We start from the raw sequence: 26,496 nt of genomic DNA, 5'->3' as shown, positions 1-26,496 counted from the left end.
GGAGCGACTTACTTTTCGTGCATGACAAGTCTGTTCAAGTGGCCAAAAGAGTCAGCGAATCGATGGTTCATTGTTCAGCGAGTTGAAGCAATTCTCAACGGTGGCCTCGGCACCGAGGCATCATCCCACAAAGGGCGTCATGAGTGGATCGTACATACCTCGCAAGCTCTTGAAGCGCGTTGTCTGCATACATTCAACCACGTCGTTAGAAAATCCGATGGCCTTAAAACCGCATCTATACGATCTCCCTCCACGCGGATCACTCACCTTCTAAAACTCGGGTGGGCTGCGGATGTCGCGGAGCCCGGTCCAGAGGCCGAACCTGCGCTCGCCTGAGCCATGAACGTCGCCTGCTCAGTCATGATGTTCGATTTATTTCGGCAAGACGAAGCTGCGCCGGCGCGAGCGGGAGTAGGAGTAGGAGTAGGGGAGGGGGAATCAGCGACTTTCAGGACGAGATGGATAGACAAAGACCATGGGGCACACAAGGTAGGGAACTCAAGAGTGTGTGGGCGGATCAAGGGAGGGTGCGGACGATTCGCATCGAGATCCAGGGGAGGGTTCAGTGGGTGTTGCGCACTTGGTGCGGGACCACCAGCGGGGGTGGGTGGAGGCGGAGAAAAAGGGCTTAGCAATGGGTCCAGCAGACCAACAGAAGAGGTGTAATAGAACTGCCTGAAGTAGGGCTGCAAGTCTGCGACGCTGCTCAGATCATCTGGCTAAAATGCCAACAATCTGGGCGACCGCAAAAGGGAGTCCAATTCGCGAAGCTTGGATGTGGAAGGGGGGGAAGAGTCACAGTATCAAGTATTTAGTATGTATTATGGGGTAAACCCCGCGTGTTTCTGCAGGTGAGAGATCGGGAGACGGGAGACGGCCAGACGGGAGAGAGGAAACGGAAGCCGGGAAGTAGAAGAGAGAGAGAGGGGAGTTATGAGTGTGCCGGTCTGTATGGCTGCCGGCTGGTGGGTGGTTTGTACGAGAGGAAGACAAAGAGTTTGGCCGGCTTCAGTGCTCAACCGCGCCGTTAGATGATGCAAGCTAAACACCGGTAGTTCATGATGCATGCAAGCGATTTTAGCAGTTAGCACACCCTTCGACTGATCTGGCTCTGATATCAGCCCTCGAACCTGAGAGTTTGTGAGAGGGAGTCTTTTTAGGGAATCACAGCAGGATGGTTGTAGGGAGTGTAAGCAATTGAAACAATACGGTATTGTAATGAATACGTAATCAGTCCTCCAATGATCCCGTGCTCTGGCAGTTCCCTTAATCCACCTAAATCTCTCTGGTACATTGGGTCCCTCACCGGCCAAAAGTCCATGATGCTCCCGACTCCGTCCCCCTCTCGTCCTTTCTCAGTTCTTGCCCCCAATCCACCCCCTCCTACGCTTCTGCAACATGCCTAGTTGCATGTGGAAACGCTTCAACACCCGGCTTGTTGATCAACCTTGTCATGTCAATCCATCTTGATCTCGTCCCGTCGCTTCACGAGCCGGTCGCTGGATACCTCTCGCTTCGCGAGTCGGATACCTTTCGCTTCCACTGGCGTCCGCTGCGAACTGATCCACGTCAACTTCGCGTGTGGGTGCATCCGTCAACCGTCAATATTTCCTTGACCCGTCAAGTATCCGTTGGGTCTCTCATTATCCGGCGTGTTGGCTACTAATATTATGCCATGCTTTTCCTATCAGAGTCTCTAATCTATGCTTTCCAAATTCCAATATGCTGCTTGCCGTTCGGGCAATTGTTCCTGGTCAGTCAATAATACTCCACACCATGTCCTGTACATCTCGTGTCCCTCGCAGGCCACTCTTTGCTCTCACATGCCGCTGCCTATTTGGCTGGGCCTGGCATGCTGCATGTTTCCCTAAGTCCTGACAAATCCCCAGCACATGCAAGCCAAGAATGCCTGAAGTTTCTACGGGGTCAAGTCTCAAGATCTTCTGAGGCTCTCCAAGCGCCGCGATAGGCGAGTTCTTAGATTACCCAGGGACCATCTAGTCATCAATATCCGTCTTGCCAAGCGAGAGCACCTTGCAGCTTGTCATCATACAGTAGACCCCGGAGCTCCTCCATAGACAGGAAGTCTCAGGCGTGTCAATGAGTTCAGTGCCCTCACTAAACCTGACTCTTCCTAGGCGGCAAAATCCGTAATTATGAGGTGGCAATAACCTATCATCATTCCTGCCTCCTTGTTGGTTCGTCATCAACAACTCTAGGTGCCTCCTGCGCTGGGGCGGTCCTTGGACACCTGCGAAAACACGTCGTCTGCAGTGGGGAATGCAGACCAGTGTATCCACTTGGATATACCTGAACGCAGGGTCTCCATCAGGTGATGCTGAGATTTGACCATGTGAAGACCCAGACTGAACGCCACTACCCCGCGATCTTTCTGCCAGGGCAAACGGTCATGCAGGCTGTTGCGACTTCTGACCCTTCATTAACGCAGGACGTTTCCAGGGGTCGGGATAACGAATCACCATGATGCCTTTCAGAATATTCGCCATGGCCGGATTCGCAATGACAGTCGATGATCACTAGTGTAGGGCGGATGATCCCATCGGATCTAAATTGGATTTCACCGGTAGGGCAACTGAATTTACATGCGCAAGCAGCGGGCGTAATTGGTGTGTCTTATGAAAATGTTGACACTCTGATATGTGCAGGGCTAAATTCCATTGTTCTATTGTCTATGTACACATGCATCCCATCCCAGCTTGGCCTCTCAATCTCCCCTCCTCAGCGTGAAACCTTCTAACATCGTTGCTCGGGCCTCCTCCGATATGAACGTTAAACTCATCCCGCCGACCCTCCGCTCTCTGATCTCCGCTTCTGTCACCCAACAGTAGTCCTGGTGCTCCACTGGATCCAATTGGACCGGCAGCTCCAGCTCCTTGGATTTCCCCCCCTGTCCACTGGAACTGATCCCCATTTGGCCACTCTCCGCTGGGCCCACCGCAGCAACATCCACCTCAAACGACATCTTCAGCCAATTCGTCGTCTTCGGCCCCTTTCCTGTGGTGAAGTTCATTCCCGCGCCGACCTCTCGGACGAACCCGGTCGTGTGAAGGCCTGTTTCTTCGTAGAGTTCCCGCGCGGCCCCCGCGAGGATCGATCTGTCCGAGTCGTCCACCGAGCCTCCCGGATATTCCCATCGGCCGGCATAGAAATCATTTTCGCTGCGTTGGACAACGAGTAGCGTGTTATTGTGGAAGACTAGGTTTGATGCCACCAGTCGATGAATGGTCGGTTTAGTGGCCAGATACGCTTTCAAAGAAGTATCATATCGTTTCAGTTCCAGTGACACGGATGGTGGTTGTCGTGGTCGTTCCATTGTCCGTTTCAGTATAGCCGGTAAGGGTCCAATTGCAGTTGAAGGTCGTGGTTGAGGAATTGGATTGACCATTGGGAGCAATTTAGCCGGATTCATTTGGTTGTTTGACTTCTGCCTGTTTGTGGCTTGGACACCCGCGCAAACCGCCCGATTTGCGACCTGCATATTGTCCCGCTTGACTGAACGCCAGGCAGCCGTCAATTCAAAAATCTCGGCGATACTTCCTTCTAGTACGCCGCACGCGACATCCTTATGTACCTGTGAATATTTCTACACCACGGACCGAGCAAACCACTTGGACGAGCAGTCCACAATCACTTCTCAAGACTTCCCTCGGAGCCGAATCGCTTCGACTCTCCACTTTGGGAATGATATCATGTAGTGCAAAGCTGAAACCTTCCGGTTCATACCGATCCATCGGAAGGAGTGAGCCGCAGCAGCGTTGGAGTATCAGCCACAGCATGGAGGTTGATATCATGTGCAGATGGGATCTACTCCTTTGGTCAACAGGCGACAACCCCGGAATATTCGAACCCCAGAGCCCTTCGAAATGTCGCAAAACAACCGCCCTTGTCAAGAATACGGAGACTTTATACCCACTAATCTCGTCGGTATATTCCGGTCGCTCGCCATAGCCTGCGTCTACTGGCGTGACCTCCAATTTAGACGGACCCCTTGTGAGTGACAAATGATGGTCGATCTCTCATGCACACAGAAATATCTAGACCGGTAATATACCCATTTTAGTATATTGCGGCTACGAGAATGTCGTCAGTGAAGATTGCCAGTCCTCCAACGCGGTGATGTTGACCTTTGTGGATGGCACCGGCGGGCTATATCAGGCCGCGTCCCAATCCTTAGGAACAGCCTGACTCGTGCAAACCCCTCATTGAAGTGTACCCAAGCAATCTCACCCATCCTGATCGGAGCAGATATTATCGCTGGAGGGTTCGCAAAGGTGATTATGCGTGGGCTAAATTAATTTAAGTGCGAACGCCGTTGCATTGTTGATAGGACGTTGGTGGGAAATGGAGAGATGAGGTTGAAGTGCCGCTGCCGAAAGGGGAAATTGCCTCGGCATGTGGGGACCCCTGACATCACACATCGCCATTGCACCACCAAGGTTTGGCTTCATGAGGTCGCGCTTCATCAATCAAAATTGCGAAACGATCGAGGATCGCGATGGGAACGGAGACAGGGTTGATTTCGTTCAGAACTAATGTCGGAGGAAATAGGACGTGTTTGGACAGAACCTACGTCGGCTTCTTGCATATGAAAGTCCTTGGTGGTGGTTGGGACAACAATGGGATATCCTGAAGTCGCCCAGACGCCCTCAATGGATCGGATACCGGAATTGGATGCACCAGAGGCAGTGAACTGGAAGACAGACCGTATTGCGGGAACCCGCCGAGCTTGAGCATCCTGAAATAAACATAGAAGCAGGCACATGTTGCATGAATTATGATAATGGTATTTTTTCGTCTCAGGCGTGAGTAGATGTCTTGTACAATCGAGGCATGTGAAAACTGAAAATGTGCCTGGTCCGTTCAAACTAAGCCCGGTAGCTCCCGAATCGAGGGGCGGGATACGAAAGCCAGGTAAAGAAGGAGAGGTCGTTTTATTTCACATAACAAGGTCGTGTATCGGAGCGTAAAGGGGTACAACTGCTCCACTGGGGAGACAACGACATGGTTCGCCTTATTTGACCCCAGGAGTTCAATCTCGCCATATTACGCGCGGTTTCTCCCAAGACGTTGGTTGCGGTGTCAAGTGTGGAATGCAAGCTTCCACGCGTCTTCTGGAAACACGCTTCTGAGTTCTGACGCAGGGGGTATCTGTACCCGTTTCAACCCTGGAATGAAGCGGAGCCCAGCACAATGCCATTGGTCATGCCACGGCGCTGGGTGCTGCAGTTCAATCAACCAGACAAATAAGATAATCGATACCTCCGCTCGCCCTGGAGACTCACGTCGCGCTGCAGATGCGGAAATTGCAATGTCCCGCTTTGACGATACGACATCCAACTCGAGCCGCAACTTTGAGGCCACGGACCTGGCGAACATATTGCGGAAAATGCTGATAGGATGCTGTGCCGCATAGTTTACACGCACAGACGGCGTTGGGCATCTGTGGACTGCGACTAGGCTTAGGTTGGAGATATTCCAGAAGTCATTAGAACTTATTGAGCGCGGAGCCCCAGATCCATAAGGCGACGCGGGACCGGGCCATCAGAGACTGACATGGACGTGAAATCGTCATTCGTCTGTGCCGCTGATGGCGAATCACAATCGTTCGTGGGTTGCAACTTGCAAGAGATGAAAGGCTATTGTGCGTAAGGAAATGAGATCGTCAATACTTGACAAATCACTGAAACCAACCGGCGGGCTGATGAACCCTGATCTCCCCCAGGCGAACGCTTCTCCAAGTGGTACGTAATTGACACTCTATGACTCCTGTCGAATCCGGGGACAAGGGATGCGCCACGAGGCGTGGGGATATACCCCAGTGCGGGGAATCGATGACAACAATGCAAGTGAGCGGAGGATCCTGGATCTTCAACTGAACAGGGTGTTGGTTGGCCGTTATGGCCACATGGAGCCTTCCGATTTCAACCGAAAGATCGGAGATTTAGCCGTGAAGGGACAGATGCTTACGGTAGTTGGTGTGGTCACTGGCGAAGGAATGCCAACCATGGCTGAGACATGACAGGTCTTGAACGACGATCGAGTTAAGAGATGTCTATCCTCTGAGGCAGAGTCGGACTTGGTGCGGATGAAGGATTGTTTTGAGCCATAAACCGGTGTACCAGGAGTTCTTGCTTTGGTTTTAAAGTTAAGGGGAACTTGAGAGATGTCCTCAGGTCCTTTACATGACGACATGCCAATGTAATAGTTGACGGATGATGGGGGTGAAGTTGGGGATTGGTAGACTGGAAGGAGTGTTCGACTCGCAAGAGGATTCATGGATTGCGGGGTACAGGCAAGGGTGATAACCCTCCATGCGGAGCGACCGGACGGCAATAATGGTATGTAAGATCTATTACGGCAGAATGATTGGATATGCTTGTTGATATGAGACAAGAGCCAGTCCAGTCGATCGTATAGCAGTGATTCAAGGATATGCCATTCTTAATGGACCAATTGTCCTCGAACGCTGCGCGATTTATACCACCGCTAATGCGTGAAACATAGGATTACATCCGAATAGACAAGTTCGATCAGCATAGACTTTTCCCTTAGAACTGACGCTAAGGACGTTTTCGACACACGAGAGTGGCCAGGATTCCTGAGGACAAGCATCTCCAATCCCAGGCTGGGACAATGAGCTTCGCTCGACAAGTTGATACCACTCGGAAGAATCAAGGAACTGCATGAAGATTTTCCCGTCACCTCAGAATTGGTCAGCGATATTATTCCCGTACATGCACATCATCCGCCGTTGCTTGTCTCTCTTTCGATATTTATCCGGCGTCCGAACCAACGAAATCCCCAAGCATGGCGGGGGAGAGGAACATCCGACACCCGACGTGCACGCACAGCACAAAATGCGACGCCCACCCTCTGTGGTCCGCGGCGTTGCTACACAATTGTTTGGCACTAGCCAATCGTTCGTCGTAAAGTGCTCCATACCGCCGGATCGTCCCACTGGTAAGCAGTGTTGATGCAGCCATGTCTCAACGGTGGTAGCACGGCGGTCTATTCCCGCCACTTCTCGCGTGGCAGTGTCCTAGATAATTCGTTGGAGAGTTCGGGAGGGTTAGGTGTCCGCGAACGGTCATCAATCCGTATTAAACCTGACTCCATGCGTTCCAACGTATTTCATCCTACGGGGAGTTCTAGTCGTTCGCGGGTTTCGTCGACGATTTTGAGGCCGCCGGCTTGCAACAGGCCATTGGCATCGCGCATGATCTGGAGAACTTCGGCCTCTCTCCCGCCGTGCTGCATCATGAGCCTGCTCTTGACATCTTCGAATTTCCCTTCCCAGGCCTGATATTCCCGCAACACCTCGCCCGTTTTGAACTCGACGAAAACACGCGTGTCTCGGATGCGAAAGACGACGTCGTCGAGCCTCATGAAGAATCGGGAAAGGAGGAGTAGTCGTTCGGGCATGACGCGAATCTTGACGGACACCATTGAAAGTCCATTGTCTGCAAGTTCGTCCTCGTATAGCATCACATCGTCGAAGAACAGGATCGGATCTGGAAGTCGAAGTAGATGCATCGGCAGGTCATGATTTGTAGGCTTGAAGTCCAGCTCCGATGTGGTATTCGTAGCTTCATTCTCGTCGTTCCTTGCGTTCACATCGAGATGCTGAGCGTCCGTCTTCCGAATGGTGCCCTTGTAGTCTGTCGAGAAACTCCAGTCGAACGGCTTGACCACCTCTTTGATGCCCTCGGTGTGCCGTTCCCGGTTCTTCTGCCATTCTTTGGAGTAGGCAACCTGAAGCATGGAGCCTCCGGTCTTGTCTACGCGATCCAAGGCATCGAACGCGTTGAAGCTTATCTGCCACCCCGACTTGAGATGAGCGATGGTGACGTGGTTGTCTCCAAAGATCATCTCGGGGGGGGCAATGCCAAGCTTATTGGTCATGTCCTCGATCGGCCCTGATTTGAGAATGGGCAGCTTTCGGGTCGTGATGCGAAAACCATCGCGGGAACATGTCGACGTTGCAGATGATGCTTCCGTGGGCGAGGCGTATTGAGCTGTTGGTGACTTGAAGGTGCTGCCGTTGGTGGTGGATTTGATAGGATGGTCCATTTCTACACCCAAGCCAAGGAGGTCTTCGGATAACAATTTGTCGATCTTTATGCGAACTTACAGGTAGCACAGGTAGGTATTCTTGAAGGGATTGCAAAAACCAAGCTGAAGCTCCAGTTCACTGATGTCAACTATCAAGTTTCGTTGCCAGAGGTTGGAGGCATTGGCCAAGTCCGTGCACAGGGACAGGGTGATGGATGGGGTTGTTGCTCTGCACAACGGATGTTTACCACCACACACCTGCTTCGCTACATCTCATTTTCACATCCATCTTTACTCTGCGACCAGCGAAATTGTACTCACGATCGTTCCATTCCCCAGTTAACCGCAGAGACGTCGCCGGATCCGTGCTGTCTTCCGGATTCTAGGACTATAACGGCGTCACATCCCTCCAAACCGCCCAAAAGGTCCTAACACGCAGAGCAACTCCGTCGCAGACACGAACAACAAAGGAGACTCGTGGCAAGATGGATAAGAAAAGCCTCGAAGCTTGCTTCGAGAAGATCACGATACACGATGAGAATGAGGGATACAATGGCCATGGACAGCTCGTCCAGAAACCAAAGGTAGAGCGCATCAGAATGTTTTCCGCTATATCAGGACAATGGCTAAAGCATCTCTTCTCTAGGGCTCTTTATCAGCTGCGATGTCCATCACCGGACTGGGAGCCTCCAACAACGCCGGAAATCGCATGAAGCTTACCCTCCAGAAGCTTCAATCGGCCAAATCGGCTGCAGGAGCGTCCATCACCATCGTCCAACGACCATCATCAGAAAACCTTCAGCGAGCCTCATTAACAGCGCCATCGATCCCACTGTACAAACAGCCGAGTGTCCCTAAGCGATTTAGTTTAGGCATGTTCGAGATCGGAAAGCCTCTGGGGAAAGGCAAATTCGGACGAGTATACCTAGCCCGGGAGAAATCGTCAGGATTTGTATGCGCTCTCAAAGTCCTACACAAGACCGAGTTGCAACAAGGCAAGGTCGAGAAACAAGTGCGGCGCGAGATTGAGATCCAATCCAACCTTGCGCATCCCAACATCCTCCGACTGTACGGCCACTTTCACGACAGGGATCGGGTGTTCCTCATCCTCGAGTTTGCGGGGAAAGGGGAGCTATACAAGCACTTGCGCAAGGCCGGCCGGTTTGAAGACTCGCGCGCGGCGCAGTACATCGCACAGATGACTAGCGCTCTGAAATATCTGCACAGGAAACACGTCATGCATCGCGATATTAAACCGGAGAACATCCTAGTCGGCATGTATGGCGAGATTAAAATTTCGGATTTTGGATGGAGCGTGCATGCGCCCAACAACCGGCGAGACACAATGTGCGGCACGCTCGACTACCTGCCGCCAGAGATGATCTCCGGGCGCAGCAAAAATGGAGGGGATCGGACGTACAGCGAAAAGGTCGATCTTTGGGCCCTTGGGGTGCTCACATACGAGTTCCTTGTGGGCGAAGCGCCGTTCGAAGACACCCATGTGATGACGCAACGGCGAATTGTTCGTTGCGAGATGACCATCCCAGGGTTCGTCAGTTCAGAAGCAAGGGACCTAATCAAACGGGTAAGATCCGCGGTGCTCAACTCCCGAATACGAACGCTAACCGGTTATGCAGCTACTGGTGCTTGACCCCGAAAAGCGCATTGCACTCGAGGAGATTGAACGCCACCCCTGGATCATGAAGCACTGCGTCACCGGCGAACGGGCTCACCAGAGAAGTCTAGGGTCGAATAATTCGCGGAGCAGTGAAAGGGCACGAGATTTGGACTGATTGAATCCAGTCTGTATGAACTTCATGTGGGATATCATAGATCGGGGCGTTTGGAGTAGACCGGGCGGAATTCGGGGTCTTTTGCAACTTATATCATGAACGGGCCGGACCATTGGGATCATAGTGGAGTCATCTAGTTGGTCATCGGCGTTCCCTGCTTGAACAGCAGTATATATCTCTAATCGTACAGTGTCAGTCGACATCAGCTATGTCTGTAGCGTAAACATGCCCGTCTGATCTTTCACCCTATCGTACAAAGCCGCCATCATCACCTATATATCTCATCGAACGGTCTCGTGTCGTTAAAACAGCTCTCCCAGACCTGGTTCACCGCCGTCGCCGCCTGCACATCGTCCTCACAATGCCTCCTTGCTCGCACCGACAACGTCGCCCTCCTCCTCACGCAATCCTGAAACTGCGACGTGATCTTATACTGCCCACGCCCAAAGAACTCCCGCATGAACCGACACTCTCCCGAGAGCATCGACGCCCGGATCTCCATGCACGCCGCGTGGCGGAGGTTCTCCGGGTCCGTCTTGAACCGCACGTGGTCGTACGCGTGCACCATCTCGTGTGCGAGCGTGTCCTCCAGCCGCTTCTTGTTCACCAGCTCGTTCGCGCAGAGCAGGATGCCGTAGTCCGGGGAGAAGCCACCAGAGGTACTGCCCTTCGTGCCATGGACGCAGCGCTTGCATCGGACGTGTTGGGGGCCTAGGTCGGGGCCGATCTTGTTGATTTCATCGCGGAGAAAGCGGACGACAGGACCTGGGAAGAAAATCGTGGGTTAACAACTGCGCCTCGAATGGGTTTTCCAATGGAAAACTTACTCCGCTTGAACGCCCAATCTCTGAACGACTCGCATCGCTTGCAATCTTTTTCCTCCCGCAACTCATCCCTCACCGCCAGATACTTTTGCCGCTCCTCCGGGGCACCGGCTAATAAGACTTTAAAGAAATTGGACCATGTGTAGAAACTTCGGTCGGGGGCAGTGTAGTCCTGCGGGTGGGTAGGAGATGACGTCTCCGGAAGCTCCGGGTTGGACATGTGAAGGTATATTGGCCGCCACTCCGCGGTAACGTGGGGAATGACGAAGGGACTACTAATTAGATTTGGATCTATTTCAGATCGATGCAGGCGGAGGCTTGAAGTGGGCGGCTTGAAGTGGGTGGCAAGGGCGTGCAACTTGCAAGGCGTGCAACGGTGCTACCCTCAACAGTGCAAGGCAAGAGGATTCAAAGGTTCATGTTCCAAGCTTCTCAACGGGCTGTGGCTCGGTAGCTGTATTACAGGCTGCAGCCTAATTACCTATTGCAGGGGAGGAATGACCTCCGAACAATTTTCGAGTCTGACATCAGGGAGCGTCAAGGTTTAAATTTGATATTACCGTAATACCGGGGAACCAGCGGCACCGAAAGAATGAGTATTTCAATCGGGCGATCTCTTTCCTCTTCTCTTTTCTCCTCATCTCCTATGTTTCTAGAGTCTCTAGACAAATATTCTGAAGATGAAGCGATCTCTTACTATCGTGATCAAGCTGGGTGGGTGGTTGGCTGCATCTCATCATGCTTCCATGCTTCCACTTCAATCCCGGCTATACAATGCTGACCATATCTAGGGACGAGCTCCATTGTAGACGAGACATCACGGCGGTATCTCGTATCAAACTTGGCTTTGATTGCAGAGACCGCGGTGAACCTACGGCAAGAAGGCCATAAGGTTGTCATCGTTTCCTCGGGCGCCATCGGCGTGGCTCTCCGTCTCATGAACATGCCCAAACGGCCAAAGCTCCTCGCCGAAAAGCAGGCGCTGGCCGCTATAGGACAATGTCGTCTGATGCGACTCTGGGATGATATCTTTGACCTTCAACGGCAACCTGTCGCGCAAATCCTGCTCACCAGGACCGACATTGCCGACATGGAGCAGTTTCGGAATGCCCAGAACGCTTTCAGCGCGCTCTTGAAGATGGGCGTCATTCCAATTGTAAACGAGAACGACACCATTTCGGTCTCCGAGATCAAATTCGGCGATAACGACACGCTGGCTGGCATCACCGCCGGCATGGTGCAAGCGGACTATTTGTTTCTGATGACGGATGTTGACTGCCTCTACGACAAGAATCCCAGGACCAACCCCGATGCCAAGCCAATTGAAGTGGTCGAGGATATCACCGCAATCGAGGCGGACACCTCGAGTAGCGGCTCAAACCTAGGCACCGGTGGCATGGGGACGAAAATCGTCGCAGCACGCCTCGCAACGTCCAAGGGCGTCACAACCATCATCATGAAATCCAGCAATCCCGGCAATGTCGTAACCATAGTCGACTACGTCGAATCACAGAAAGAGAAAGAGATTACGCGGGCATCCACACCATCGACCCCGAGTCGAAGTCAGATCCTGCAGCAGCCCGGGTCCGCTGACGCCCTTCGGAACGGGGCCATTTCCACCATCCCGGCCGCGGTCTCGATCCCCGAGCAAATAGACGAGGACGAGCCATTATCACCTCAGACCAACCCCGTTTCCGTCCCCCTCCACACCCGCTTCCTCCCCCACCTCAGTCCGATCAAAGACAACTACTTCTGGCTCCTCTACGGCCTTTCACCCCGCGGGTCCATCTACATCGACGCCGGCGCATACACCGCACTCTACGAAAAGCACGGCCTTCTCCCCGTCGGCGTGGTGGAGGTCGAGGGCCACTTCTCGCAGCAGGAAGCCGTGCGGCTGTTCGTCGTAAACAAGCCGGACCTGTCCCATCCGCAAGACGATTACTTCCCGCACGAGCACGATCACGAGCCGCCCACGGAAGTGGGGCGCGCGGTGGTCAATTATTCATCCATAGAGATCAAACGCATCAAGGGGCTGCAGAGTAAGAAGATTCGTGAGGTCTTAGGCTACGCGGACAGCGAGTATGTCGCGCTAAGGGGGAATATTTCGTTTTTCCCTTCGCCGAGTCGCCCGGCAACGCCGAGCTTTGGACGGCGACCGTCGGCTGCTTCAAATTCGGGCTGAGGCTAGATTTTCATTCATGCATATTTTTGGAGTTGGTTGGGATTTTATATATCATATGCACGGGTGGTATCTCATCGGGTTGGTGCACTTATGATCAACTCGGGCTATCGATGCCTTTTTAGAGTAGACATGAGCAAAAGTCAGCCTTGACAGGCTTTTACGGGGGCAAAGTGTTTTCTAGACAGTCCTAAACCTTGAGCTAGAGTTGATACAGGATCTGAACGATCAAATGACAAGATATCTACCCCATCCATGCTATGTGGAGGCACCGTGACATCCTAGAACGGGATTGGTTTGCAACGATGCTGCAAGTCACTAAAAATGTAGCCGCATTTGGAATAAATTAGAACAACGTTAACGTCACAACGTAGTGGAATCGGTGGCAGATATACTATCCTGTTTGCGCTGGAGGGTTCGCCCGTCAGTGGAGTGCATCTGGGGTAACATCTGGGGTATGGGTCGTTTTCTCCCCAAGGTCTCAATGGCAGCATCGATCACCATTGTCATGTCGAGCGAGGGATAATAGAACTTGTCGCATATTTCAAACGGCAAGGTATACCGGTTTCTGCTATTGCCATGCCTCCGACGGCGCCATAATATGTACAATGCTTCGACCATGCCCTCAGATCGGAGATCCAGCTTTGCGAATGCAGTGCTCCGTTCGTGATTCAATAGCACAATCGCCATACCCTCACCGGACCTATATTGCCTCATCGTGGTGTCAAGGTGCGTTCAATCGTGGTGTTCCCAAGGGTGTCTCCAGTGCAGCAGCACCGGGAGGTCCTGCTTTGCTCGGTAGAAGATCTATCGGATTATCAGCTTCACGCCCGGTTCCATGAATTGGGGCGTCGTACGAAAAACCACATGCTGGCGCCGAGCCCGATGGCGGTATATCTGTAGAACGGACGGACGTGGGGAGGTTTGATCGGGTGACTGGCGCCGTAACGGGTACTCCATGGGCTCGCCATTGTGGATGTGTGCGAGGGGGCTGGCGGTCGTTAGCATTGGAAGGCATTGAGGAATGGCTGGTGCGCATACTTCACTTTGATTGAGACCTAGATGAGACCAGCACGAGCTTGGATGGAGCAGGAAACGAGCAGGAATGACGGACAATGGTGGATGTGAGGTTATTCGGAAGGCGGCGCCAAGCATCGCAACCAGCCAACAGATCTCAGCAGGGATGTCCCAGTGCAGGCGATTTATTCAGTTGGATCGGATCGTGACCCGCTTCCAAGATCAAATACCTTACCTTATCACAAGTCAATTTATACAATCAGCTAATTACGCCTGCTCCATACCGCTTTGCATTTCTGATTTGTTCTCCGATAAAGGGATCTGATCCCCCCAGCGCTCGGATTCACTTGCTCATGGATGCAGCAAGTCGCGTCTCCCGATTGAGGTCCACCCTACGTCCTGCTCCGTCATGACATATTCGACACCATCCATATCCCGGAATTAGCCAAAGGCCTTGCATCATCCAGACCCTTTTATGATACTTGGTTGTCCGACTGTTGCTATTAGCAGTGCCGAAGGCTCCTCGTTAAAGCCATGGACCGACCATACCAGGGCGTTTCCAAGGTCACCACCTTCGACTTCATCGCGAAACTCGGAGAAGGCACTTTTGGGTAAGCTGTGATCCCTTGGCCTTCGGCAGTATTTGTTGACACCCTGCAGTGAAGTGTGGAAATGCCGTGATACACGCTCTAAGGAAATCGTTGCGCTCAAGAAGATCATCATCCACAGCGAGAAAGATGGCGTAAGCTAGTTCACGCGTTGGACAACCAGTAGCTCAATACTGATGCCTTTTTTCTCAGTTCCCGATCACAGCGCTTCGGGAAATCAAGCTTCTTAATCAAGTATCCCATCCAAATCTCCTCAAACTTATGGAGATGGCTGTCAAGCGAGGAGGTGAGTTTATCACGTGACGCATATCCTGCCAGCGACTGACAGTTGAACAGTGAAAGCAAGAGAAAAGGATATTCATTACATGGTGACACCCTATATGGAGCATGACCTCTCCGGACTTCTTGACAACCCCGATGTCGATTTCACGGAAGGCCAGATCAAGAGCTATATGCTGCAACTGCTTGCCGGGCTCGAATATCTCCACGAGGCACGGATCATGCATCGCGACATGAAGGCGGCCAACCTTCTGATCAGCAACAAAGGCATTCTTCAAATTGCCGATTTTGGCCTTGCGCGTCCATATTTCGATTCTCCCCCGAAGCCTGGCCAAGGCGGCGGATCCGGAACCCATGACTATACGGCCCTGGTGGTGACACGGTGGTACCGACCGCCGGAGCTTTTGATGAAACTGACCAAGTACACGACTGCCGTGGACATGTGGGGAGTCGGCTGCGTCTTTGGCGAAATGTTCAAGCGCAAACCGATCCTCGTCGGCACCAGTGACGAGAACCAAGCGACATTAATCTTCAATCTCGTGGGTTCGCCGAGCGACCAGAATATGCCTGGTTGGAAAGAGCTGCCAGGCGTCGGAGAAGTCTATAACAAGATATGGGCGCCTACGAGTGGAAACTTACGGAAGATCTTCAGAGAGTATGGATCTCCTCACGCCATTCACAGTTGGTACTGACGTGTTATAGACTCTCCACCGATGCGCTTGATTTGTTAGAGAAGCTTCTGACTCTCGATTGGCGGGGAAGAATCAACGCGATCGATGCTCTAAAACATCCCTACTTCCGAACGAAGCCGTATCCTTTGCGTCCACACGAGATTCCGAGATTCGAGGACTCCCATGAGATCGACCGTCGCTCCGTTCGGAGCAAACCGAACCTGCCTCCAGCGCCTGCTGGTGGTGAAATGGGTAACGGCCAGAATGACGACTTTTTCAATGGTAAATCAAGCATCCCAACATTTCTACATCTCGTGCTGATTTGGAGAGACCGTGGCGCTGCGTATAGCCGTGCACCCGGCGTAGGAGCAGCATATCGGCATCATAGCCATCATTCTGGACCGGACGGTCGCTATCACATGAACAGTGGGAGGAACGCTCCCAGAGCTCACGACCGTGAGCGCAAACCACATGCGGACAGCTACGTTCCTGCGTATTCCGATGGTGCCAGGGTGCGAGATCGCGAACCTGGGGAGCTCAACCGACGGTCGGCAAGTTTAGATTACGACGACACTCCGAATCGCAAACCTCGCCAGGGGGAGCGCCAATATCGAGACCGCGACTACCATCACGTAGACCGACGAGAACCGCCTCGCGACCGAGGTCATTACAGAGAGGATGACCGCGACGGACGTCGACACGATCCTGACCGCCCCAGGCATGCATCACCACGACGCCATGTTGACCGCGCATTCGGTGGCGGTCGGAATCGAAGCCGATCCAAAAGTGCTGAGAGGCAGCGAGAACTGGATGATAGAGGCAGCACTACTAGTGGTTGGCGACGATGAAACCTCTATTCTGGTGGCTCTGCACAATATTAACGACGAATCTTTTAGGAATGTTAAACTATGACAGCGTCGGTGAAAGGAGATTCGATCGCTACCCACGGTCGGAACAAGGATGGAATAGAAGACGGTATCAACCAGGCATGGCAGGTTGGAAAGATCCGGAAACTATGCTGTGGTACGGTTATGAGATGGACAGGACGACGGAATGATGGTCACGCGGTGTTCAATCTGCGAATGCAGCCGTCGGCCTCGTTGTCAGGGGTATGACATGCTCCTTGAGAGCAACCGCGCAATGGAGGATCGATGCAGGAGAGGTCGTTGGGGAAGGAGGATCTGGCAAGGATTCCCCATAAATTTCGGTGACTACATGGGCTGGGGATATATGCCGAACGAGTACGTCTGATTGCAGGCTGGTGGACAGTCGGAGCATTCCGGGTGCGCAATATCGTGCCTTTGAAATGAGTTTGAATAGGGGCGGAGGTTGTGCTCCATGAGTCAAAGTGTGAAATATCTCAAACACAACGAATGTTCCGTGCACCGTGCTTCACTCTCCAACACTATACCGTCGCGATCAGCCTTGGCCGTCGGGTATATCCGCCGCAACGTCAATTAGAATGCGGAGAATCGATGCAGGTGATTGCAGCATCGTTCCCGATGAGTCTGGATGTCTCCTGCGGTGCCTGCCGAGTTTGCAGGGTGGGCTTGCATGCAAGTATTTCGTGCTCATTACCCAGTGGGCTCGCATAAATTTTGGCCGTTTCCCCGGGTGCACAAAGTATGAACCAGTCATTCCAGGCCCAAGTCAGCTGCGCCCATTCTCTCGTTTTCCCATTGCCGTAGTGACGATCAACTCTGGTGGCGGGCTGCGAAGTCTATAATCTGTTTTCAGGCCCCCTTTGTGTATGCACCTTCCAGTAATCTTAGAAACCGACAGCGAGCCTGAGGATCCGAGAGGCCGTGGGACACGATGTTAATGAGTCATGTCGGCAACCGGCGCTGGAGCGATACCCCTCCAACGGCCCGCCTGACTGACTCATGGACGACACAACTGATTGCCTCCAAAGCCTCAAAAGACTCAAAAGTCCACTTTGCCGGATCGAAAGCCGTCCACATTCCTCGCTCCCCCAGTCACCTATATCTCACGACGACCTACGGCCAATCCCCTCCCACACCCTTCTACCCTCTCCAGCTCGCCGAATACAAAGAACACATCGCGTCCACCGCCCGCAATTGCTCGTCGAATCATCTGACTCAGACCACTGACATGGCGGCCACGGCGAACGGGCTCACATACCCCGTGTCGGAATCAATACCGCACGAAATGGAGAAGAACTTGCCTGGCGGTGGGAACTGGGTGGTGCAGAAATTTGGCGGCACCAGTGTAGGCAAGTGTGCGCTGAACATCGCGGACATTGCACGGTGAGTCAACTTTTTCATGCGCAGCGACATCGGCGTGCCGAAATGGGCCGAAATGCGTGAGATGGTGTGCAGAGAGCGTGACAGCTGACTTTATTTCCTTTAACAGCGATGGCCTGGCGAAGAATCGCATTGCTGTTGTTTGCTCGGCCCGATCAAACAATACGAAGGCGGAAGGAACCACCAACAGGTTTGTGGCTGCCCCTCTTTCCCGATTCATATGACCGCAAACACGCTGACGTAAATATCAAACGCCAGACTCCTCCGTGCCGCTCGTGAGGCCGAGAAACCCACCGTGCGCAATTACGATGCCATCGTCGAAGCCATCCGCAGCGAGCATATCAGCGCCGCGAAGGAGACCATTGCCTCTCCCGCCCGGCTTGCATCGTTGTCCGATGCCATCACCGCTGAATGTGTCGGATTGACCAGAATCCTGGAGGCTGCGCAGCACCTGGGAGAAGTCAGCGTCCGCGTGGAGGATAAGATTGTGAGCAAGGGTGAAAAGCTCAGCTGTTTGTTCATGGCGGCAGTGCTGGAGGACCAAGGCGTGCCTGCTCAGTACATCGATCTCTCCGATGTGATCAAGTTTGACACTTCGCACGGGGTCGATGACAGCTTCTACACCAACCTTTCCAAGGCGCTGGCTGAAAAGGTGCAATCTGCTGGTGACAAAGTGCCCGTCATTACTGGGTACTTTGGTGCCGTGCCTGCTGGGCTCTTAAATACTATTGGCCGTGGATACACGGACCTCTGCGCTGCGCTGGTGGCCGTTGGGATCAACGCCGACGAACTGCAGGTCTGGAAAGAAGTGGACGGAATTTTCACCGCCGACCCACGCAAAGTCCCGACCGCACGGCTCCTCCCGTCGGTGTCACCCTCCGAAGCGGCGGAGCTGACCTTCTATGGCTCGGAAGTCATTCATCCATTCACCATGGAGCAGGTGATCCGGGCCCGCATCCCCATCCGCATCAAGAATGTGATTAACCCAAGGAATGTGGGCACAGTGATCATACCTGATCCCGAGGAGCGTAAATACGGCGCCACGCCCGGCCACGACTCCCGTCTCTTCCACCGCAGCCGTTCGAGCACCGATCTGGCATTGAACATCATGCATCCCAAACGGCCGACTGCCGTCACTGTCAAGCACAACATCATCGTGCTGAACGTGCACTCCAACAAGCGCACGCGTGCGCATGGCTTCCTGATGAGCATCTTCAACATCCTCGACAAGTGGCATTTATCCGTCGATTTGATCTCCAGCTCGGAGGTCCATGTCTCCATGGCGATCCATAGCGAAAGCGCGCTATTGTCGGGCGGCGGGGAGGATGAGTTGAAGATTCAGGACCGTGACCTCCATGCGGCCGTGGATGAACTCCGCAAGTTCGGGAACGTCGACTTGATCGGGAACATGGCCATCATCAGCCTCGTGGGAAAGCAGCTGAAGAACATGGTTGGCATCAGTGGGAAGTTCTTCAGTGTGTTAGGTGATAACAACATCAATATCGAAATGATCTCGCAAGGTAAGTGGCTGTTCAAAGTCTGGTTGTTTTAGCATCTGCATCTAGAATTTGCTGGTCCGTACCCATACTGACGGAATCAATTAGGTGCCAGCGAGATCAATATCTCTTGTGTCATAGACGAGCGAGATGCCGACCGAGCATTGAGCGTTGTGCATACGAATCTGTTTACCTTTTTGGATTGAAAGCATAGCATTGCATCTGATGAGCGTGCTATTACCACTGCACGTGGGTTGGTATATCCATCGAGTTTTTTGGCAGTATATGATTCGATAGGCTTCTGTGTCAAAACTTCAATATCCAATTTGTTTATGATAAAAAACGGCCCGTGCCGAACGCGTTCATTGCCTTCATCTGCTTCTGCCGCCTAGCCACAATTCCTGTCTGAAATCAGTCGTCCTCATCCTCCCGCTTCTAAGTTCACTCGCCTGATCTCACCCTCACTCTTCTCCCTCCCTCTCATCCTTTACATCTCACTTTCCTCACCATCGCCATCTCAATCGGCTCGTCGATCTGACCTACAGACATACCTAAATTTGACAGGAAACCATCAATTTCAGTCAAAAAGTTTTCAGGGGTACTTGACATTATCGTCTGGTTTGAATGGAGAGAATCTCGCTATCCTCACAACACCACTACCATCCTTCACACCTCACTTTTCCAACTACCGCCATCGCGATCAGCTCGTCGATTAGATCCCAAAACATCGTCAGACCCGACGGGAAATCGTCATTTCCAGTCGAAACGTTTTCAGGGGTGCTCGACATCGTTGTCTTTGGTTTGAATGGAAGTAACCTCACTGTCCTCCCCACACCGCCACCATCCTTTCATAGTCACTTTCCCAACCATCGCGATCGCGACCTGCTCGCCGATTTGACCCACGAGCCTCTACAAATTCAACGGGAGATCATCGTTTTCAGTCAAAACGTCTTCAGGGGCTACCCGATATCATCGTCTTGCCTCAAGTTGAGTGAGTTTCTTACCTCATCGTCGCCCAGCCGTCAGAGAAAAACATTCAACTAACCATCGCCAAGAGTGAAAGGTCATTTGGAATCTTGCATTTGGCACTTTTCATCGGTTTGTTGGAGTCTATCGGTAAGAATATCCCCACCATCACTGTCGCGGAAACACCTATTCTAAATTGTTCTCCTAATATTGAGTGATAGATCGGTTAATGATAACAAAGGTGGAAACAACGTCCTCATCCTCCTCGCTTATGCTCCAGTCGGCTATACCCTATAGCGCCTGTCGAGAAAGAACACCTCCTTCGCTTTATGTACCTGCGCGAAGCAGTCTCCATTGCTAATCGCTATCTGAGACCAATCTCACACTCTTCACCCGCACCATGACTAACGGCAGTGAACAAACCCAGCCCACTCGTGACTCGATGGGTGACATTCTCTCCTCCCCCCGGGCTCCCCGCGGTCCTCCATCGGACCCATACCTGGTCATGGAGCCCAGGCCGTCCAAGGAGCCGTACTATCTAATCGGACCCAACGGACCCTACTCTCCTTACGAGGGGCTGGAGCCCGAACCTCAGCTCCCGGGGGGGATGATCCCGATCACGCCAGCTCCACCCCTGCGACCCAGAAAGTTACAGAAGACCAGGCCTACTGACATCACGCGCAGCCGCGGGGCACCTACTTCAAGCACCGATAGCACTCCTGCACGGGTGCGCCGAATCGACCCCCCGCCGACCCTCGGACGATATGTTTCGGCATTCCCTCCGGTCAATCTGACCGATGACGAGATCATCGCCGCTGGTGGCTCTCCTAGCCCAATTACTGGCTCCCCAGGCCCTCGTGGCAGTTTCATCGGCCCAATTGGTAGCTGCCCCGCCGCGATGGCTAGCACTCTAGTCCTTCATGCGGGTTCCTCCACCCCGGTTGCTCGATCTCCCGCCCTTTTTCCTAGCACCCTCGGCCCAATTAGCGATCCCCCCGGCCCGACTGGCGGCATCATCGACCCTGGTGTTAGCACCCTTGGCCCGATTGGTAGCCCCGCCGACCCGGTTGGGGCCACCATCCACCCCGTGGCTAGTTTTCCCGGCCCTGTCAGTGGTTTCCCCGCCCCGATTGCTGGCTCCCCCGGCGCGCTCAATGGCACTCCCCGCCCTCTCAGCGGCCCCACTCTCCCAATCAGTAGCAGCCCCCGCCCCCTCGGCGGCGGCGAATCCCGAAATATCCGAGCGATGATGGAAACTGCATCTTGGGCCGACGAAACCATTGAGGCGCTGAACGGCGTGCTGCCGCCCGACACCACTGATGAAGGTGCCACAAGCGAGACCGCTGTTGCAGGGGCTGAGGAGGAGCAGGTGAGACTCAAGGTGAGGAAGTTCCTCGGTATGAAGATCAGGTGCGGATTGTGGTCGAAGATCAAGCGCGCTTTTCGCCGTAAGCAGAAGAAAGGAGGAGTGAAGGAGGGCTCTGATTCGAAGGAGAGCTCTGATCCTAAGGAGGGCGCTGACCTGAAAGACGACACTGCTCCGAAAGAGGACACTACGAAGGAGGTCACTGCAGAGGTCACTGCGAAGGAGGTCACTGCGGAGGAGGTCACTGTGGAGGAGGTCACTGCGGAGGAGGTCACTACGAAGGAGGTCACTGCGAAGGTGGTCACTGCGAAGGAGGTCACTGCGAAGGTGGTCACTGCGAAGGAGGTCACTGCGAAGGAGGTCACTGCGAAGGAGGTCACTGCGAAGGAGGTCACTGCGAAGGAGGTCACTGCGAACCAGGTCACTGCACCGAAGGAGACCACTGAATAGGCTCACTAAACAGTCTGAAGCAGTGCACCAAAATATCACCGCGATCCACAGCACTAAAAACGAGGGACGAGGGACGAGACACGATGAATGAGCAACGAGCATGAATTATTAAGTATGAGTATTGGACCAAGCAGGGTTGGATACTCGAGAACTAGGGGATATACATAATTGCGATGGATTCTGCCGCCACTAGCAGAACTGAATCTCGTCGAGCTTCCTAAGCTCGCTCATGAATGCGCGGTCTATAGCGTTATATTAATGGGTATTAGATTCATTATCATGATAACAGATCTGCTTGCTGTGATCTTTCAGTGACGCTCGGGAAATGACACCTCCGAGTTGTGCGGTCTCGATCAGATTATCAGGGACAAGCTGCCCCTTGCTGCCTGGGTAGTTTTTACACACGACTTAACACACACAACAACATAGAGACTCGTCAAATTCCATCGACTTAGTCGAGTCAAATCAGTCGAGTCGAATTCAATTGAATCGCACCGAATCTAATCGAATCTAATGGAACCTCGTCGACCCCTATTCAGATTCCCCTTCCCAGCACAGGCATCCAGAATCACTCCTCCAAATACTAAGCACTGGATATCACCATGGTTAATCATTTTTATTATATAGAAACACATCAACCTTATCGAACCAAATTAAATTACATAGGATCTAATCGAATCTAATCAAACCTGTCGACCCCTATTCATTCACCCACTCACCTCATCCTAGGAATGCAGAATTAGACTCTTCCAAATACCAAACACGGGATATAACCATGATTAATCGTTATTAAAAGCAGTGCCTCATCCTCTGCCAGAACACACGCAATTCATTGGGGGGAATGAGCTGAAAAATGAGTGTAGAATTCTTTGTGAAAGGGATCAGTACCAAGAATTACTAATGTAGTTGCATCGGGTATCATCTATCACCCTCCAGCCCCACTCAATGAACGACTATAGTCCCGTTTCTACCCAACCACAAAATTCTCCATTCATGCAGAAGGTATGAAAGAAATCAGCCGAAAATTTACCACACCATCCAGTCATCGTCGCCCCACCCGTTCTTCCTCCGGCCCTTGCCCCAGCGCCCGCGGCGGCCACGGGTGCCCTTCTCGGAGAGGCCCAGACACTCGGCCATGCCGAAGAAGATGTCGATGTTGTTGAACGAGCCAGAGAAGAGGTCTTGGCAGGGGCCGCTGAGGGCGTAGACGGGGACGTCGGTGAGGGAGTGGACGCTGGGAATAGGGTCAGTGGACATGCTCTCTCGAAAGCGGGCAAGTCAGGGGATGGGGAAGATAGACGTACCCTTGAGACTCCCCGATTGGAAGGGTACCATTGACGACGAAGCCAGTGACGGCGTCTTTGTAGTTGACATAGTAGTCGCTGGATCCCAGAAGCTTCAGGTTGATGGCCGGGGTGCGCGGGCCTTCCTTGTGTACCTTGTAGTTCTCACGATGGTCGGGGAAGGTGGCGAGGCCGGAATGGAAGGTGTATCGCGGGTCCCAATCGGCTGGGAAGCCCTCGGTCTTCTGCTCGCCGACGACGTACTGGGAGAGGCCGGACTCCTGGTAGGTACCGATGGCACCACGCTTCTCGCGGTCGCCCTCCTGTTTCTCAAGATAGAGGGTGTCGACACCACCGGCGACGTCGAAGCCATGGCCGTGATCAGCGGTCACAAGGATCAGAGTGTCCTTGAGGGTGCCGTCCTTCTTGAGCTTCTCAATGGTAGCCTTGACGGTGTCGTCGAGCTCCAGGAGGTCGCCAAGGGCACGGTCGTAGTCCATGGAGTGCATCTGCTTATCGATTGAGGCGGCTTCGGACATGAGGAAGTATCCCTTGCCCTCGGAACGTGTCTGAAGAATATCGATGGCTTTGAGGGTCATATCCTTGAGGCCCGGGGGGTCAAGTTGGTCCGTCTTAAGACCATCGGGGGAGTTGCCGAGCTTGAGGTTCTCGGGGTAGACCTACTTCTGTCAGCTCATGGACAAATTAGTGCGATCTCACACGGCTCACATTGCGGTCTAACCAGACTGGCAGGTTGTTGACAGTAAAGATACCAAGTGCCTTCTTGTCGTTGGGAAGAGACTGCAGGCTCGTCTTATTTTGTGCGAGAGAATAGCCCTTCTCGGCGAATTCGGCGTAGTAATCCTTATCCTGGTATGTCACACCGCCTAGCGACGGCGGGTAGAACTGCTCGGCACCTCCTCCGAACAGAACGTCCACACCCTCAATATCCGTCCAGGTGTAATTGGCGACGGAGTTGAGGTAGGAGTCGACGACGGCGCCATATTCGCTTCGCAAGCGGGTATGAGCGGAAAGCCCACCGGGTGTGGCATCAGCAATATACGCCGTGCTGACAACGCCGATCTTGGCGCCATATTTGCGGGAGAAGATTTCCGAGATGAGTTCCACCTAGGAATCGAATTCAGGAATTTGTTCTTATGACGATAGACAAACTCTTACCTTCGGATCATCGAAAGGGCTCTTGGAGGAGTCCGCATAAACGCCAAGGGCGTTTGCACTGCTCTTGTGTCCAGAGTACAGGGCACTGGCCGAGTTGGCCGAGTCGGTAATGAACGAGTCGATCGAGTGAGTTAGGGCTGGACACGAATATTCGACTATTCGTATTCGTACGAATATTCGTAGTCGAATACGAATAAAATTTAGAATTTCCGCTTACTAATATTCGTACGAATAATATTCGCATTATTCGTAATTATTCGTAATTATTCGTAATTATTCGTCCATCTCTGAAGCTATTTCCATGTATCTCGCATCGGAGAGATGGTCGACAGAGAGCTTTGAGCTGGGGTCACTTGGCTTGCTGAATCGTCAGGAGTGATCAATTCGACGCTATTGATATGCTTTGTATCTCTTAGAGCTCAAATCCTCCACATCGTGTTCGGGTAAACAAAAGTCGCGACTGCTGGGCATTCACTCATTGGCTCGGCTTTTGCCGAATAAGTCTTGGCATTATTTACGAATATTCGCGAATAATACGAATAAAACGTCTCAAAACTTAGTCGAATACGAATAATCGTTCAAGAGGAAAAGTCGAATACGAATAGCCAAAATCCTTATTCGTGTCCAGCCCTAGAGTGAGTAGATTGATGTCCCACAACCGGGAACTTGTCAAGGGCCTGAGATTGTTAGATTTGTCAAGGTTACAGATGCAAAATCTATCTCACCAAGCGCGACTGGAAGATACCGTTAATTGACTTGTGACCAAGGTGGCGAGCGGCCTATCTAATGTTAGCCTTTGATCTTGATTTCCAGACGACTTTGCTCGGTAGACATACGGTGATCATATTGGTAGTCATGCCATCACCAATGAAGAGGATGACGTTCTTAGCCTTGCGAGAGGTATCCATATCGCGGACCAACCAGCTCGCAACCGTCTCCCCACCGCTCCAGGTTAGAGTCGCGGTATACTCACCGGGGTCGGTGAGCTGGACGTACCGCCAGGCCTTGGAGGTGACATTGACGATCGTCGGCGTTTTAGCATCCTGGGCGAAGAGATCTGTTGGGTCATGAGCGATGGGATTCCTAGGGGAGCAACGAGGTTGAATAAACTCCATACTGACCTTCATACCAGCTGAACTGCCATTTCTCAAGCTTAGGTTCCTCCGTTCGGAAGTAGTTCGAGACATCAGCGGCACGTCGGCCACCCTCCTTCTCGATGGTGAGCGTGAATTTCTCGTCTGGAGGAGAATTGGTTGCTTCGGAGCCATTGAGCGGCGCATGGATTTCGACACTATACGTCTGTTTAGTACGTTCGCGTGCCCATTGCGCCTCCATCCCCGGCCACCGAGTCCTTACCGAATATCAAAATACTGTCCGGACAGGAAGTCAGCCTGGTCCGGAGGAAGAATACATCCTAAGGTCGGACATGTTCCCAGCCGCCGGAAGGTTTGCGCGGAACCGGTCCGGAGGAGCAGCGCGGTGGCGGCGAGGAGGAGTGAAGAGGCGACCATTGGGCCTAGTTGCGTATTGCGAAGCTCGACACACGACCGAAGGAGTTGGTCGTAGGCGAGATGACTGGGTTAGCGCACGAGTGGCTAGAGTAAGAATACAAACTTCACAGTCATCTCATTCAGAAATGGACTGCCGTCGCGTCACTCATAAGTACTAGAGCCTGTAGGTACATCCCTTCCTCCAGATTACCATAACTTACCGAGCACGGTGCTACCAGGGCCACCATGCTTCCTTCCTTCGCTTCTTGACATGCATTGTTGGTATAGTCACGGCATACTACATCACCTAAGATTGCTTCCCGTGTAGAAGCTGCGGCGTGGTGCAATGGCGGCACCTGCTTCGTTCACGGCAGGCGGAGACATCAATGGTGCCATGTTAGTGCGGTGCAGACTGGCGAAGTGGTGAGAATCGTGCGAAGATGCACGACACGTGCGGGAGCTGAGGATCAACATGCGATGTCGAATTGCGACGGCTGTCAATTCCGATGCCAGATGCGGAAATGACGCGGGTTGCGGTTCCCTGGCTGGTCCCCATAG

General features: G+C 52.8%; 10 protein-coding genes across 10 annotated transcripts; 5 read left to right on the top strand and 5 right to left on the bottom strand.

Moving 5' to 3' along the window:
- Nucleotides 1-2,737: 2,737 nt before the first annotated feature.
- P152DRAFT_374730 (uncharacterized protein) lies at nucleotides 2,738-3,235 on the bottom strand (the record flags this gene model as incomplete). The annotated part of the gene is made up of 2 exons (XM_033675587.1): nucleotides 2,738-2,884; nucleotides 2,957-3,235. Coding segments are annotated over 2 exons (426 nt in total), but the record flags the coding sequence as incomplete, so codon positions are not given.
- Nucleotides 3,236-7,152: 3,917 nt separating this feature from the next.
- Nucleotides 7,153-8,362, bottom strand: P152DRAFT_466770 (TIP41-domain-containing protein; the record flags this gene model as incomplete). The annotated part of the gene is made up of 3 exons (XM_033680719.1): nucleotides 7,153-7,587; nucleotides 7,636-8,012; nucleotides 8,332-8,362. The coding sequence occupies 3 exons, from the start codon at nucleotides 8,360-8,362 to the stop codon at nucleotides 7,153-7,155; spliced, it is 843 nt and encodes a 280-aa protein (XP_033533546.1).
- On the top strand, nucleotides 8,241-9,866 carry P152DRAFT_482485 (serine/threonine-protein kinase-like protein; the record flags this gene model as incomplete). Its single annotated transcript, XM_033681891.1, has 3 exons — nucleotides 8,241-8,657; nucleotides 8,720-9,658; nucleotides 9,711-9,866. The coding sequence occupies exons 1-3, from the start codon at nucleotides 8,559-8,561 to the stop codon at nucleotides 9,864-9,866; spliced, it is 1,194 nt and encodes a 397-aa protein (XP_033533545.1). The 5' UTR covers nucleotides 8,241-8,558.
- On the bottom strand, nucleotides 9,735-11,185 carry P152DRAFT_458868 (uncharacterized protein). The gene is made up of 2 exons (XM_033679564.1): nucleotides 10,694-11,185; nucleotides 9,735-10,631 (listed from the first exon to the last, which is right to left on the bottom strand). Exons 1-2 carry the CDS (start codon nucleotides 10,908-10,910, stop codon nucleotides 10,135-10,137), a joined length of 714 nt encoding a protein of 237 aa, XP_033533544.1. The 5' UTR covers nucleotides 10,911-11,185; the 3' UTR covers nucleotides 9,735-10,134.
- A 185-nt stretch (nucleotides 11,186-11,370) lies between these two features.
- Nucleotides 11,371-12,872, top strand: P152DRAFT_466767 (glutamate 5-kinase; the record flags this gene model as incomplete). The annotated part of the gene is made up of 2 exons (XM_033680718.1): nucleotides 11,371-11,404; nucleotides 11,482-12,872. 2 exons carry the CDS (start codon nucleotides 11,371-11,373, stop codon nucleotides 12,870-12,872), a joined length of 1,425 nt encoding a protein of 474 aa, XP_033533543.1.
- A 741-nt stretch (nucleotides 12,873-13,613) lies between these two features.
- On the bottom strand, nucleotides 13,614-13,819 carry P152DRAFT_381094 (uncharacterized protein; the record flags this gene model as incomplete). The annotated part of the gene is made up of 2 exons (XM_033675729.1): nucleotides 13,614-13,676; nucleotides 13,727-13,819. Coding segments are annotated over 2 exons (156 nt in total), but the record flags the coding sequence as incomplete, so codon positions are not given.
- Nucleotides 13,820-14,222: 403 nt separating this feature from the next.
- On the top strand, nucleotides 14,223-16,555 carry P152DRAFT_37335 (Pkinase-domain-containing protein). The gene is made up of 6 exons (XM_033675556.1): nucleotides 14,223-14,497; nucleotides 14,547-14,628; nucleotides 14,687-14,780; nucleotides 14,831-15,428; nucleotides 15,476-15,726; nucleotides 15,775-16,555. Exons 1-6 carry the CDS (start codon nucleotides 14,421-14,423, stop codon nucleotides 16,290-16,292), a joined length of 1,620 nt encoding a protein of 539 aa, XP_033533541.1. The 5' UTR covers nucleotides 14,223-14,420; the 3' UTR covers nucleotides 16,293-16,555.
- A 467-nt stretch (nucleotides 16,556-17,022) lies between these two features.
- Nucleotides 17,023-19,555, top strand: P152DRAFT_458865 (aspartate kinase-like protein). The gene is made up of 4 exons (XM_033679563.1): nucleotides 17,023-17,711; nucleotides 17,818-17,898; nucleotides 17,967-19,228; nucleotides 19,313-19,555. The coding sequence occupies exons 1-4, from the start codon at nucleotides 17,266-17,268 to the stop codon at nucleotides 19,408-19,410; spliced, it is 1,887 nt and encodes a 628-aa protein (XP_033533540.1). The 5' UTR covers nucleotides 17,023-17,265; the 3' UTR covers nucleotides 19,411-19,555.
- An 832-nt stretch (nucleotides 19,556-20,387) lies between these two features.
- P152DRAFT_37499 (uncharacterized protein) lies at nucleotides 20,388-22,288 on the top strand. Its single transcript, XM_033675593.1, has 2 exons — nucleotides 20,388-21,956; nucleotides 22,007-22,288. The coding sequence occupies exons 1-2, from the start codon at nucleotides 20,571-20,573 to the stop codon at nucleotides 22,088-22,090; spliced, it is 1,470 nt and encodes a 489-aa protein (XP_033533539.1). The 5' UTR covers nucleotides 20,388-20,570; the 3' UTR covers nucleotides 22,091-22,288.
- Nucleotides 22,289-23,012: 724 nt separating this feature from the next.
- On the bottom strand, nucleotides 23,013-25,959 carry P152DRAFT_466764 (alkaline phosphatase-like protein; the record flags this gene model as incomplete). The annotated part of the gene is made up of 10 exons (XM_033680717.1): nucleotides 23,013-23,220; nucleotides 23,291-23,949; nucleotides 23,999-24,397; nucleotides 24,449-24,585; nucleotides 24,802-24,805; nucleotides 25,105-25,125; nucleotides 25,174-25,227; nucleotides 25,285-25,505; nucleotides 25,570-25,739; nucleotides 25,805-25,959. 10 exons carry the CDS (start codon nucleotides 25,957-25,959, stop codon nucleotides 23,013-23,015), a joined length of 2,028 nt encoding a protein of 675 aa, XP_033533538.1.
- Between the last annotated feature and the right edge of the window lie 537 nt (nucleotides 25,960-26,496).

The sequence above is a fragment of the Eremomyces bilateralis genome (assembly GCF_010015585.1).
Source record: "Eremomyces bilateralis CBS 781.70 unplaced genomic scaffold P152scaffold_11, whole genome shotgun sequence".
Classification (NCBI taxonomy): Eukaryota; Fungi; Ascomycota; class Dothideomycetes; order Eremomycetales; family Eremomycetaceae; genus Eremomyces; species Eremomyces bilateralis.
The sequence above is the reverse complement of the archived record's forward strand: the minus strand, read 5'-3'. Positions and strand labels throughout refer to the sequence as shown.